This window comes from Hevea brasiliensis, chromosome 9 (assembly GCF_030052815.1).
Source record: "Hevea brasiliensis isolate MT/VB/25A 57/8 chromosome 9, ASM3005281v1, whole genome shotgun sequence".
In the NCBI taxonomy this organism is placed as follows: domain Eukaryota; kingdom Viridiplantae; phylum Streptophyta; class Magnoliopsida; order Malpighiales; family Euphorbiaceae; genus Hevea; species Hevea brasiliensis.
Genome location: NC_079501.1, coordinates 32740242 through 32755912, shown reverse-complemented (window position 1 = coordinate 32755912; position 15671 = coordinate 32740242). Strand labels below are relative to the sequence as shown.

At 33.0% G+C, this 15671-nt stretch overlaps 1 protein-coding gene across 2 annotated transcripts; it reads left to right on the top strand.

The window, feature by feature from the left end:
- The first annotated feature begins 916 nt into the window (after positions 1-916).
- LOC110649629 (probable membrane-associated kinase regulator 2) lies at positions 917-4675 on the top strand. 2 transcript variants are annotated; one of them, XR_009151377.1, is made up of 3 exons: positions 917-2357; positions 2466-2629; positions 4223-4675. XR_009151377.1 is itself a non-coding variant. In XM_058153700.1 (2 exons), the coding sequence occupies exons 1-2, from the start codon at positions 1118-1120 to the stop codon at positions 2570-2572; spliced, it is 1347 nt and encodes a 448-aa protein (XP_058009683.1). In that variant the 5' UTR covers positions 917-1117; the 3' UTR covers positions 2573-2866. The 2 variants fall into 2 exon arrangements, 1 of the variants encoding a protein (XP_058009683.1); XM_058153700.1 differs by lacking the exon at positions 4223-4675 and having other exon boundaries at positions 2466-2866.
- The last annotated feature ends 10996 nt before the right edge of the window (positions 4676-15671 follow it).

The following is a 15671-nucleotide window of genomic DNA, read 5'->3' as shown; positions in this document are numbered from 1 at the left end:
TTTAAACAAGACTTTTTATTTATATTGGAGCATGTAATTTGCTGCTTCTTAATAAAATTAAATTTGACTTTGGATAAAAAAATATTATTTTTTTTATTGTCATACTTTGCTTAATGAAATATTTCAAATGTTTAAACACTTCATTTCAGGTGGTCATATATCTAAAATATACTTAAAGCAATCCCATATCTAATTGAATGTTTGAGTTGACTATAGGAGGATGAGGATTTAACAAGCGTAGCAAAGCAATATTAGGTAGGACTTAAAGGTGAGATGGGGATTGGGCTTAATTTTACTCTCTATCTCCCAATTTTGAGAGTTACTTTATAATCATCCTATCACAAAATACTCAAAACATTTAATGTAACAATATTTAAAGTTTTTCTTATCAAATTTCATTAGGTAGTTTGACTAAAAGTTAATTTGAACATGCTTAAGTGGATTAGGCATAATAAAAAATAATTTAAAATTTAATTTATTCAAAGATAAAGAAAATAATTAGATAAAATAAAAAGCTATAAGTAATATTTTAATATAATTGGAGATGTTATTTTTTTATGCGTGAGAGAGAAAAATATTTTTTATTATCTCTAATTATCCATACGTATTCAGATCCATTTTGAATCATAGTATCTAATAAAATCTGATCAAAGAAATTTTAAATGATGTTAAATTAAAATTTAAATATTTTTATAATATAAATTAAAATTAAAGTATAACATAAGGATTGGCTTCTCATTGCAACTTAGCTTAAGATAATTAACTACACTGTAAAAGGTAAAATAAGAAAAACGTAGGCTGTATCCCTATTTGTATTCGCAGACTCGTCTCACGTGACCAACCTGCAACCAGCAACCCCTTCCCAGATCAAGACAAAATAAAAGCCTCGCCCCCACCACCACTCCCCCTTCCCCCTCTCTCTCTCTCTCTCTCTCTCTCTCTCTCTCCATGGGAAAAAAAGCTTACCCGTTTCTCTCTGCTAACTCTGTCACCCCATTATCGGTACTCCCATTCTACTGAGCACTCAATCAAACCTTCCTTTCTCTCTTTTTACATCAACCTATTTACTGCTTCGAACTTTTTTCTGCTGCATTATTCTGGGCTGGCTCTCCCAACCATGGAAGCTTTTAGCTTGCTCAAATACTGGAGGGGCGGCGGCGGTAGGGGTGTCGTTGTTGGCGCTGGAGACACCGGTTTTACACGCCCCACTACTATCGTCACTGCTCTTGCCCAGAACGCGGTTGAAACCGACGATGATGACGACGATGACGGGCCCTTTTTTGACTTGGAGTTCGCTGTACCTGACGACAACGAAGGAGGAGACGGAGAAGAGAAGAATGAGGGTAATGGAGATGTTTCTGAGGAAGATAACGATGAGGATGATGGGGAAGATACAGACGGGGAGGGGGAGTTCAACTTCACCATTTCTTCTGGTTCTAGCAACGACCGTGTGGATCAAAATCTGACACTTTCACCTTCTGATGATTTGTTTTTCAAAGGGAGACTTGTCCCAATCGAGTCCTCTTCTCTGGTTGTAAATGGCTTGGAGCCTAATTCGAAGCCCCAGTTCCCTGCTTCTTTCTTAAAATCTGCCACCAAGTTAAGAGTCTTCATGTTGGGGTTCAAGAAATCGAAAATGAACGAAACTGAGAAAGTAGCAGAAGCTAATGAATCTGCCGCTTCTCCTACTCCCAAACAACAACAGCAGAAGCAAGAAGAGAAAGGAGAGGAAGCGACCAAACAGAGCAAGTTTTTCACCGTCAAGTTCAAGGTAGAGGAGGTCCCTATAGTTTCCCTCTTCACTAGAGACAACAGTAAAAGCGTCAAGTCCTCTCAGAAGCAGAATAATACAGAGGAAACTGCCGCCACCACTTCCGCAGCTTCAGATGAGAAGCGGTTTTCGAAAGACGTAATGCAGAGATACTTGAAGAAGGTGAAGCCTCTTTACATTCGCATTTCAAAACGGTATGCAGAGAAACTGAGATTCTCCGGTCAACTGAGCTTAGGCTCTGGGCTAAATGCATCGGCTCGTCCTCCGCCGCCAGCTTCAGAGGAAGCTGCGGCTCATAAATCTTCACTGTCGAAATCAACGTTGTCAGCCGAGAAGAGGCAACCAGAGACAGAAAGTGCAGAAGCGCCTCCAGTGAGTAATGCGAAGAGCGTGAAACAAGGAAACTTGCCAACGGGGCTGAGAATTGTGTGTAAACATTTAGGGAAAAGCCGATCAGCCTCCGCGGTGGCGGCGGCTCCATCGGCTCCGGTGATGTCAAGAAGGAGAGATGATTCGCTGTTGCAGCAGCAGGATGGGATCCAGAGCGCCATTCTTCACTGTAAAAGATCATTCAATGTCTCTCGAGGTAGTTTAGTTTGACTGACATAATTAATTAATTGAACAAATTTGACAAAAATTTTCTCAGTTAAATTTAATTAGTCAGTCTGTTTCAACTTTCTTTGTTCATGGGCAGATTCGGATTCTTCCCTGCTATCAAGGTCAGTGAGCGATCCCTTCCGCGAGAAATCCCTTGAATTGTCGAGGAAATCTTCTGACGAAGGAAAAGTTTCCGCCCTTTGAGAATGGAACTATCCCAAATGGAAGGGCGGGAAAAATGGGCCAAGTTAATCAGACTTGGTATGTCTCTAGGAATTATTATTATTATTATTATTAATTTAGTATTATTATTATCTTTTATCAGTCCTGTAAATGTGTTTATTTTTGGTAAGGGTAAGAAAAAAAAAAATAGTAGAGTTCTTTCGTCTTCAGGATGGGAGCTCACAGCTGCTCACTCCTTGGCTTTTAGTTTATTACTGTCTATGAAACTTTCATCTTTCTGAAAGCTTAAACAAGATCAGCCCAGTAATTTTCTTTGCTCAAAATCCAATAATGGAATATGGAATCAGATGGAAGTGAATGGTGGAGGATGAGAATTAAAGTGAATCCTTTGTTTAATCCATTTGAATTTTCAGGCAAAAACTATCAGGATTCAGAAGTATCTGAAATGGTTGAATGGCATTTGTCATTTTTCAGTAGCGAATGGAATCTTTAGTGGTCAGAGAAGTGAGGAAAGGAGAGAACCCGAACAGAAAAAAGAGATTTTCTTTTCCTTTTCTTTTTTCTCAAAGGAAGAGAGAGAGAGAGAGAGAGAGAGAGAGAGAGTTTTCTTGTCTAATATTTATCTTTTGTTGTGTGTGGTATTATCACATTTTCTTTAGTTTTCTTTTCATCTTCTTCTGGCTATATATGGTCTAATCTTAAAATCTTGGAATTAGAGAAGGTCATGGGCGGTGATGCTGCGACCCGGATTTATGTATTGTGTGAAAATAACGTCTGGGATTCAATCTGTCTTCTTGTGTCTTGCTTGGGACCTACATAGCCACTGCCTGGAGTCTGCCACGTTTTGCAGTTTAGGCAAAAAGCCTTTTGTCGTTTTGGGCTCTTGGCAACTAATTAGATTATTTTACTAATCCTTCTCTTTGCTTTTGCTTAATTTAGGGCCGAATCCTTTGCTGCATGCCTCCTTTCTTTAACCCTTTCGCTACGCAGCTTCTGTAGATGTGTTGGCCCCTTCTCCACCCTCCACCATTAATGGTGACAAGATTTTCCTTTTTCTTTTTTTTTTTTTTAAGGAAAAGAAAACTCATCTGATATGGACATTAACCATGCGTTATTCTCACAAATCAGAAAAATTTTTATATTAAATATTTACATCAAGATTTTTATAAAGCTTATTAAAATGTAAATATAATTAAAAGAAAAATAATAAATATTTAATTTAAAAATTAAATTTTATATTTTTATATAATGTCAAACTTATAATAATTACACTTATTTTTTTTAAGTGTTATAATTTTAAATTCTAACAAAATTAAGAATTCAAGTTCACCATGTAAATAAGAGATTTACAGAGATTGGTTTTACTCTCAAAGCTTTGTCTCTGTTTAAAAGCATTGTCTCACCAATTACAATGTGATTTGGGTTGCTAATTAGTGAGGCGACCATCCTTTAGACATCGCAAGCAGAGATTCCTAAACTTGTTTATTTATTTATTCACGTTATGTAGGTTGCCTGCTTCTTTGTCTCTTTCAGCTTTGACTCTCATGTACTGGTGTGTTTGTGAATTAAGATATGATATAATTGGGTTAAAATTAATGCAACTTGTTCCCTCGTGATGCCTTGCATGTGTATTTGAGTATCTTCCAAATTCCCTACTCTTCATTTCAACAGGTGAATGGAGCTGCATGTGAGCTATTTTGCTCATGGGTAAAGTAACTGGGTCACTTGAAAACAGCAATTGCAAGATGCAGTTCTAGGGAGGAAAAGGGGTCATGAAAGAGATGACTGGAATAGAAACTCTAGCCATGGTAGCAAATATGATAAGTTGAGGGCAAATCCCCCATCAAAAAGCTAGCATGTCTCAAGGAATCGCAGGGCAGTTTCATGGACCACCCACTAGCTAGATGAATTTTTCTCTTAAATGGGTTTCATTAATGCGCCATGAGGCACTTCTATATCCCCCCGAAGTCCCAAAATCCTTCTTATTAAAACCCATTATAAGGGATTGGCTCTCTTTCTGTGGTTGATATGTCTCTCCTTTACTCCTCAATTCAGTTTCTGCAATACTTGAACTAAGACAATTTTTTTTTTTTTCATTTGTAAAATCTAGAATTTTCTATTCAATAGTGGTCCCATATTATTTAACGGTAAATATTTACACTTATTAGAAAAACCATTATTATTAATAGAAACCATATCATTGAATGTATAATTATTAATATTATTATCTATATTCATTTTTATCTGTGGTATTTGAGTTTTTAAAGAAATGATCAAATAATCTTATTTTTATAAAAATATTAAGTTGCCCTTTTGTCTCACGTAATTACTTATTATATAAATATTTATTATATTTAACAGAGATAAAGTGTAAAATTAAGAAAAAATAATTAATACTCCTTAATTTTTTAAATGTAATGTATAATTTTAAATAAAAAAAATTTTAATATAACTGATAATAATGGAAGGAAAAAGTATTTTTAAATCCATTTAATGTGAAATTAGATATAAGAAAGCTATTTAATAGGGACAACAAAGTAGTTGTTGGTGATTAGGGGAGGCATCATTTGTCGGATTTTGTGCTAGGGCTAAGGATCAATTTTTCTCACACAAAGAGGAAGAGAAGATTAGCTTAGCCATTTAATCAATCACCGACAGATTTCAAGTTTTATAATCTAAAGAAATCAATACACTTTCAAAGCGAAAAAGTGTATATAGCTAGGGAAGCTAATGCCACAGTAGATTATAAATATTAATGTTATAAAGTATATTTCCTTGCTTATATATTCATTTCTCTTTCATTCTCCAATGGGAATTTTAAATTTTCTTCACACTTCATATAGATTCATAATTATTTAGTGAAAAAAGAAAAAAAGAAAGAATTTTAGGGCTTTCACTTGCTCATCACCTTTTAAGTTAGACCCAAAATGGCGCAAGTGAATGGTCTCCCAATATTCAAATGCTGTGGGCGCAACTCCGACAAAAGCCCGCTTGGTCTTAGTAATTTTATTGGTGCTTAGACGTTAAACTAAGCAATGGGCGAAGGAAAAGTAAGGCTGTGCACAGCTTGAGAGTTTCGAATTAAAGTGAAAAAATATTACTGTAAAAATTGAACTATATTGAATTAAATTTATATTTATTATTTTAATTTAATTTTAATTTTTTATTAAAACTCATATTGAAATGATATCGAATCAAATCATATAAATTATAATTGTGTATAATTTGATATTATCTTTTATTCATTTTTTTATTTTTTTAATATTATAAATATATTAAATCATTTTATAATTCTTAATTATATGATAATCTTATGGTAGTTATATAATATACTTTTTAGTTCTTAATATATATATATATATATAATTAAGAAATATATAGAAAATAAAATAATATTCTTATTAAGGATTATATAATATATTTTTTATATAAATATTACTATTTTAATGTTAGTATTATTATTTTCACTGTTTTTTTGTTAGCAATTTAAGATTTTTTTTATTATTTTAAAAATAAAATAAGAATACTATAATTTTAGGTGTAATTAATTACAATCAAAATTCAAATTAAAATTGAAATCAAAATAAAGTTGAAATCGTATCAAAATTGTTTAGAACCAAAATAGAACCGAAGTTTAGTTTTAATGGTCTGATTCTTAAAAATCAAAAAACCAAAGATTGATCTCAATATTAGTTCTAAAGAATTGTATTGAAAAAAAAAACCAAAAACCCCTAAACAAATGAAGGGGAAAAAAAATCTATAGTCCCATAAATTTCATGAAATGGTTATTCTATGTAAATGTATAAATAAATAATAACAGGTAAAATTTAGTTTTATTTATGTATTAAAACTGATTTTTTTTTAAATTTTATCTTTTTTTTTTACTTAGTTATTAATTTATAATTAGTTTACCATTTCTTGTATTAATTTACATAAAAATATTGGATTAGTATATAATTTCTCCATATTCTGATTTGTATTTTCTCATAAAAAAACCTGAACTATATTATTATTATTGTTATTATTGAGAAATCTCATTTTCTATATATTTTGTAGATAAAATTCCATTCACCTGTACTGTTATAACTAATGTGCGATGAGATCTCAAGCGTTTTGACAACTTTCAAAAACCTAATAAAAAGAAAGGGATATGGATAGCCTTGCTTTTAGGTTTTCATTAAAAGAATTGATCCAATATTCTATCACGTAATCATTCAATAATAATTTCTTTTGTCTGGATCCTAAGAGCAAAGCAGCCTAGTGTTCTCTATTCTCTATCGAATCCTAAGATGAGAGCAAATGTAATAGCCTAATCATCGTGTGTGCAACTATCACTTACCATTTCTTTCTTCTCTTTCCACTGTGTTCTTTTTGTTTCCCCTTTAATTGGTCGTTTTCCTTCAAAGTTGAAACATTCTTGTATCTTTCCATTAAAAAATATATATAGAAATATGCGACGTTCACATAAGCTGTGATTTGAAGTGGGAATTCAACCCATACAGCCAAATAATACTAATTAATCAGAATCATCAACATATTAATTCAGCTCATTTCATTTCAATGGGGGATTGCACTTGCGCTATTAAAATTATTAGGAGAGAAGTTTCTACCTCACTTTTTTAATGTATTTTTTTAAGTAAATGTAATATGATAGTATTTTGATGAAGTTCTATTTTCTTAATTTAGTCAAAGACAAATTATCATATAAAGGAATACTCTAATTCTAGGATTCAAATCATAAAGAAGAATGGATAAATTTAGGATCTAGAAAACAAACAATGATTAGAGGTGTAAATAGATCAAGCCATTTGTTAGTTGCTCGAGTGTCAATTTGATAAAATCTTGATTCGGTTCGGCTCGTTTTCTAAACGAGTCGAGCTCGAGCTCGAGCTCGAATTTTAGAGTTCAGTGGTACTTGACTCAAGTTTGGCTTGTTTATAAGCTCGTGAGCTAGCTGATTAAATAGCTCATGAGCTAACTCATTAAGAGGAATGGTTAAATCTAGGATTCAGGAAACAAACATTGACTAGAGGAGTAAATAAACCAAACTATTTGTGAGTTGCTCAAAGTTCGGCTCAATAAAAGCATGATTTGGTTTGGCTTGTTTTCTAAATGAGTCGAGCTCGAGCTTGAGTTTTAGAGTTCAGTAGTATTTAGATCGAGTTCGGCTCATTTATAAGTTGACGTGCTAGCTCGTTAAATAGATTGTGAGCTGGCATATTAAATAGCTCGCAAGTTGATTTGTTAAACAAACTTGTAAATAGACTTTTTTTATAAGTTTGTAAGCTGACTTGTTCATAAAAACATTTATATTAGTAATTGTATTTCATGATATTGTAAATATATTTATTTTATTTGTTGGCATATAGCTGTCATTGACCCAAAATTACAGGCTTCAATTTAGGATTTATTCTAGGCCTTATTTTTTGCTACCAACTTTCTTATTATACTTAGCTCTCTTATTCTTGTATATATAGATCTCTACTATAACTCATTGAAATACACAAATATATAATACAAATATACCTTCTTACATGGTATCATAGCCATAATTTTACAGTCGTGAGATATTTGCTTTGGGTCTTTTGGGGTATTTTATTACTTTGTTTTTTAGGCTTCATTTGATGGATTTTCGTCTTCTCATTCCATCTTTTGTCTAGTAGTAATTATTCTTTGTACCCATTTATTTTCACTTTGGCTTTATCTCACAATTCTGTTTTCATGGAAAAATTTGATGTGTCCTAGCCTATTGGCACCATTTGGAATGGATCCAACTATGTTCTTTGGTCCCAAGAAATGTCTAGCTTTCTCAAAGGCCGGAAGCTATGGCGTTATGTCACTGGTGATGCCACAAAACCCACTGTGATCAAAGGTGAAGATGAATCCAAATATGTCGACTGCCTTGAAGAATGGGATTGTAAGAATCATCAAATTCTTACTTGGCTATGCGACACCTGTGTTCCATCCATCAAACTCCAATTTGGATGATTTGACACTGCCAAAGAAGTTTAGGACTTACTGGTCAAGGGTTACTCCACTACGAATGCTATTCATCGATTTCAACTCTATGGTACTCTTCACCGCATGCACCAAAAATCTGGTCAGTCTATTAATGATTTTTTTATCTGAAATGACTGCTCTATGGGATCAATTGTCATCATCTGAACCACTTTGGCATGACACTCGTGATGCTGAACTCTATGCTAAAGAAAGAGATGAATTTCGGGTATACCAATTTACTTTGGCTTTAAATGATGAATTTGAGTCTGTCAGATCCTCTCTGTTACATAGGGATCCTTTTCCCAAACTTGAGACTATAGTTACAGAATTACTGGCTGAAGAAGCTTGTCTTGCTATCTTGAAATCTCAGCCGTCCATTATCACTACTGACACAGTGTTAGTAACACCAGCATCTTTTCAATCACAAAAAGTGACTTACAAGTATTGTCGCAAGCCAGGGCATCTTATTTCCAATTGCTTTAAGTTGCAATCCAAGCAAGGAACTAGATGAAATAATCAATCACAATTTAAGTCCGGTAAAGCTTCTAATCACAATTCTGCTGTTGCCACCAAAGGTTGGTCTTCTGGTGAAACATCTACCTTAGATAAACTACTTAACCAGATAAATATGGATGCTTTAAAACAAGCCTTAGCCCACTCTATCACTGGTGTCTCCACTTCCACTGCTTTGTCAGTCACTCCAGGTACATCTTCTTCTTGGTTTTTTGACTCTGCTTGCTGTAACCATATGACAGCTGACTCTCATCTTTTCAAAACAAAACATACCATATCTCATTCTCCTGTTATTCATACTGCTGATAACTCATGCATATCTGTCAGTCATATTGGTGATGTTTCTGCTTCAGTTTTGTCTTTACCTAATACCTTTCTTGTTCCTAAACTGTCTCTCAATCTTATTTCTGTGGGACAATTATGTGATCTTGGTCTTGATTTACATTTTTCTTATCATGGTTGTTATGTGCAGAATCCGCAGACAGGATAGATTCTTGGGACCGGCCGTAAAGTTGATCATCTGTTTGAATTGACATCTCTTCACTTTCCCTCACATACTGCATCTCTTCCTATCCATCCATCACAATGTGCTGCCTCTGTGTCTACCTCTACCTGGCATTTTCGACTTGGTCATGTCTCTTCTTCTAGACAAAAATCTTTATGTTCTAGTGATCTTTTAGGAAATATTAAATATGAGAATTTTGATTGTGCTTCATGTGAACTTGGGAAGCATCATCCTTTACCTTTTAATAATAGTGCTTCTATTTCCCTTTCTATCTTTGATCTTGTACATACTGATATATGGGGTCCCTCTCCTATTCCCACCATGGGCAATGCCACTTACTTTGTGATATTTGTGGATGATTACTCTAGATTTACTTGGATTTATTTTATGAAAAACCGTTCACAATTGTTTCAGATTTATGCTAATTTTACTGCTCTTGTCAAAACTCAATTTTCCTGTACCATTAGAACTCTTCGAACAGATAGTGCCATGGAGTATAAATATACTGCGTTCCTCATTCTTTTCACTCAACATGGCACTACTATTCATGGATCTTGTCCAGGTACTTCTCAATAAAATGGTCATGCAGAATGCAAACATAGACACATTCTTGACACTGTACAGACTCTTTTAATTTCTTCTTCTTGCCGTGAACGTTTTTTAGGAGAAGCTACTCTTACAGCTGTCTACACCATCAACCGCATTCCTTCTGTGACAATCGATAATCAAACTCCTTATGAACGTTTGTATGGTCTCTCTCCTAATTACAGTCTTCTTCGTGTTTTTGGGTGTGCTTGTTTTGTTCTTCTTCAGCCACATGAACGCTCAAAATTAGAACCTCGTGCTTGGTTATGTTGTTTTTTGGGCTATGATATTGAGCATAAAGGGTATCAATTTTGGGATCCTACCTCTAAGCGTCTTTGTATCTCTCGTCATGTCACTTTTTGGGAACATAAAATGTTTTCCACCCTCTCTGAATTTCAATGTTCAGACAATCACTCGCCTTTCTTCACTAATTTGTCTATTGAGCTATTCCCTGATACATCTTTTCTTAATAATGATAAGACTCCCCCTCCTAACATCTTTAATGTAGGACAAACAGATGATAAACCTATGGTGTCGCCTGAGAGATCTTGTTCATCTGCAGATTCTGTCTCTCCATCCACAATTTCTATTTCCTCTAATGTTGTAACTCCTAGAGTACGATGCCCACCATCTTATCTTTATGATTATTATTGCTACTTTACTATAGTTTCTTTACATGAACCTTCCTCTTATAGGGAAGCTAGTACTAATCCTCTTTGGCAGCAAGTAATGCAAGATGAATTACAAGTCATATGAAAGACCTATACTTGGAACTTGGTTGATTAACCGCCTGGTAAAACTGCTATAGAATGCAAATGGGTTTATAAAATCAAAACTCGAGCAGATGGCTCAGTGGAACGTTACAAAGCTCGATTAGTGGCAAAGGGCTTTACTCAGGAGTATGGTATTGACTATGAAGAGAGTTTTGCTCCTATAACTCATCTCACATCTATTCGTAGCCTCATAGCTGTTGCAGCTGTGCGTAAATAGACACTCTTTCAGATGGATGTCAAAAATGCCTTTCTTAATGGGGATCTTTTCAAAGAAGTTTACATGCAACCTCCACCTGATTATAATCATCCTCCTGGTAAGGTTTGCCATCTTTAAAAGGCTCTGTATGACCTTAAATAGGCCCCTAGAGCATGGTTTGCAAAATTTAGCTCCATAATCAGCAAATTGGGTTTCTCTTCCAGCTCTTTTGACACTACTCTCTTTGTTCGCAAAACTGATAAGGGCTACACTCTCTTGTTGTTATATGTGGATGATATGATAATCACTGGAGATGATTTGCAAGGAATTGATGAAGTGAAAAAGTTTCTTGGTACTCAATTTGAAATGAAAGATCTTGGTCATTTGAGTTATTTTATTGGGTTAGCAGTCTCTTCTGATGATACAGGCTATTATTTGTCTCAGGCAAAATATGCCACTGATCTTCTTTATCGAGCAGGTTTGACAGATAATAAAACTACTAATACTCCACTTGAGGCAAATGTCAAACTTTCACCTACTGATGGAGCCATTTTGGATGATCCGACCCTTTATAGGTAGTTGGTTGGGAGTCTTATCTATCTCACTACCACTTGTCCAGACATAGCATATGCAGTTCATATTGTTAGCCAGTTCATGGCTGCTCCTCGCACTTCTCACTTTACTACTGTTCTTTTTATCATTCGATACATCAAAAGCACTTTGTTCCATGGTCTTCATTTCTCTGCTCAGTCATCTCTTAAACTAAAAGTATATTCTGATGCTGACTGGGCTGGTGACCCTATTGATAGATGATCTACCACTGGTTATTGTTTCTTTCTTAGAGATTCACTTATCTCTTGGCGTAGTAAGAAGGAAACAGTAGTTTCTCACTCTAGTATGGAAGCAGAGTATAGGGCACTAGCTGACACTACTTCTGAACTGCTCTGATTAAGATGGCTATTACAAGATATGGGTATCTCTCAATCTGACGCTGCTACAAACATCTATTGTGACAATCAAAGTGCCACCAAATTGCCCACAATGATGTATTTCATGAACGTACAAAGCACATTGAGATTAATTGCCATTTCGTTCGTCATCATCTTGTTAGAGGCACTCTTCATCTCATTTCGGCTTCTTTTGCTGATCAGATAGCTGATATCTTCACCAAAGCTCATTCACCTGGGCGATTTCATGACTTATCTTGCAAACTCAAGTTGGCAAATACTTTGCCTACTTGAGTTTGAGGGGGGGATGTTAGCATATAACTGTCATTGACCCAAAATTATAGGCTTCAATTTAGGATTTATTCTAGGCCTTATTTTTTGCTATCAACTTTCTTACTATACTTAGCTCTCTTATTCTTGTATATATAGATCTCTGCTGTAACTCATTGAAATACACAAATAAATAATACAAATATACCTTCTTACATTATTTATGATTGTTCTAAAAATAATTTATTATGTAAAATTATAATATAATCAATAAATAAAATATAGTATTTGTACTTCAATTTTTTTATAAAAATAAAGTTAATTTTATATTAAAAATAAAATTAAAATATTAAATATATGCTCTCAATATAAAATAATATATTATTAAATATTGTATTATTATTTAAAATTATGATATAATTAAAATAAAAAGTGCATTTATAAAATATAATTATTTTGTAATTTAAATTTAATTTTTATGAAAAATTATTTAGTCCCTGGATTTTGAAAAATTAATTACTTAGTCCCTAGATTTTGTATTATATCACACTTTAGTCTTTATAATTTTAATATATAAAACAATTTAGTCCTTTTATCAATGGATGAAATTATTATAAATAGTAAAATTATAGGAACTAAATTATTCTATATATTAAAATTACAGGGACTAAATAATTCATTTCTCAAAATTCAGGGACTAAAGTGTAATATAGTATAAAATCTAGGGACTAAATTATTAATTTCTCAAAATTTAAGGACTAAAATGTAATATAGGACAAAACCCAGAGACCAAATTTAAATTTCCTTAAGTTAAAAAAAAAAGGGATGTGGGACTCTAGTCCCATATTATTTGTGAAGTTGAAATGGAAGCGTTGTTGCCCTCTGTAAAAGAGAAGCCAATTACCTTGTGCTCTTTGAATTTTAACATGGCAGTGCCATATGGAGGGGCCATGCAGCCTGCCATAAAATAAATGAGCTTTAGATGAGCTGAGCTTGAAAAGAGTTCAAGCTTAATATATTTGAAATTAGCCAAAATGGAGCTTTAATATTAAAGTTTGAATCAAGCTTAAGCTTCAAAAAATTGACGAGCCGAGCTTGAGTTATTCAAAACTCTGCTTGGCTTAGCTTGTTTGCATTCTTATTATTGACTAATTAAATTAATCATTTGGATTTTAATTCTCTTTTCAAGTTTTTTTAGATAAGCAATAGATTATTTTCTGTGTTATACGCTGCATCAGATGGTATCAGAGCATGGATTTCAACTTATTGTATGGCCAATACTAGTAGTGGTGGTGGCAATTAACCTCGTGATGGTGATCAGGGTTTACAAGCTGTTTGGAGAATTATTAATCAATAGAGGACATCTACTGGCAATATTGAGAAGCAATGGCTGGAGATTCAAAAGCTAATGCGAATTTTGTTAGGAGATGGTGACCATGAGAATAGGAACAATGTATTGGATTAGGCTAGAGGAGATAGGCATGGTAGATTCAACAATGAACCTATTTTTTTAAATCTTGGGAGAGCAAAATTTGAACAAAGAGATAAACTTGAATAAGAAAAACTACCTAAAGTTGAAGATCATAAGTTTAAAAGATATGAATTTGAAGAATCTGAAACTTTGCTTTTATTGCCTTTCAATATGGTGGATGATAATGAGTTCAAGCTAGAATTTCTTAAACAATCTACTATAGAGAAAGGAGTTGAGATTAATAAGATAGAACAAGAGAAACTTGAACAAACCATAGAGGTGTCAATGGAACTTGAAGAGGAAACATCCATAGAGACCATAGTGGAAGTTAAAGAAACCCAAGCTATGGACTTTATAGAAATTGAAGATTTTTTCATTGATTTTATTTGTTTGGATGTTCCGATGGATGTAAAGGACAATGTGAAGTTATTCTATTCAATTTTGATACCATTTAAGGAGACATGGTGGGATCTTCCAATGGTGTTTTTATTCTTCAATACTTTAAAATTGAAGGTCGAATTTTCTTGAAAGTGTGGGTGAATGACGTGGTGTTTAAATCAATACCAGACCTAAAAATTTGCACTCTGCTATTTTCACGAGGATTCCTAATTCTAGTTGGATTCTTTTATTTTTTAGATAAGTTTATTTATATTTTCTAGTTTATTTGGGACTCTAGAATATTATTCATATTTAGTTTAGGTCTTTTACATTATTTCTTACTTAGATTAGATTTTTTTTTTAATTCATCCCTAATTAGATTAGGATTTAAAATTCTATAAATAACCCTTCTATTTTTATTATTTACAAGTTTTTCATAATTATTCAATGGAGTTTTGTTTTTCTTTATAAAGCTGTCTTTGTTTTATTTATCCTTAGAATTTGGATTAAGTCTTATTATTTTAAGGTCTTAGACTAGATCTTGTTTACTAAAAGGAGTTTGATCATTGATACGGTGTGTCCGCAAGTGCACGGGTCATAGTAGTATAGTTTTAAAAATGATATCGATCCCACAGGGAATTGTGCTTAAATTGGAAATAAAAGGATAAGCTAATTAGAATGACAAAATTTAAAGATATTAAAAATGAAATTTAGAATTAAAATTGGTATTTGAGAAATTAAAACTAAATCAAACAATTAATTAAAATTAATTAAACTAGATTACCAAAAATTAATTTGAAATTTCTATTTATGAAATTAAGAAGAATTAAATCTAAATTCAATAAAAATAAAATAAAGTAATTCTAGAGATTGGATTTAAATTGGATTTAAATTGAAATTGCTATTTATGAGATTCGGAGGATTTAAATCTAAATTCAATGAAAATTAAATTGATTCTAGAGATTGGATTTTCAATATTGTTTGCATGTGGTTTATCATTAATTTAGCCAAACACATGAGAATTGCAATTTTGAGGGAAATCAATTCTTAAATTTTTGAAACCTTTTTCAAGCATCTCAAAGTTGGTTTTCATTAAATCAAACCCTATTTTCACGGTATTTCAAATCTAACAAAAACCCAATTAATGCTCTAATTGATTTTTGGAAAGTTCCCCTTAATCTTCTTAGCTTATTTCTAACACCAAGAAAATAAAGTTTATTACAAGATTATCCATCCCCAATATTCACTTTTCAGTCCATCTATTAAGGATTAAAACTTAACTTAATGAGGGCCCATTCATCAAGCAAGGCAATAAGCACACAAGCAATAAATCAAAATATAACAATCTTCATTTAAATGGCCAAATCAGTTCAAAACCACAAAACAAATCAATATTTACAAACCCATCTCTAGAATCTCAATCAACTACTCACAAATCATTGTTTAAAGACAAACCCAAATGAAGAAATGAAGAAATAATGG

What these genes read in the sequence shown, in the direction of transcription:
- LOC110649629 (XM_058153700.1), top strand. Translation starts at nt 1,118, where the DNA reads ATGGAAGCTTTTAGCTTGCTCAAATACTGGAGGGGCGGCGGCGGTAGG. An exon ending in ATCATTCAATGTCTCTCGAG is followed by an intron (nt 2,358 to 2,465) that starts GTAGTTTAGTTT and finishes GTTCATGGGCAG; the next exon opens with ATTCGGATTCTTCCCTGCTA.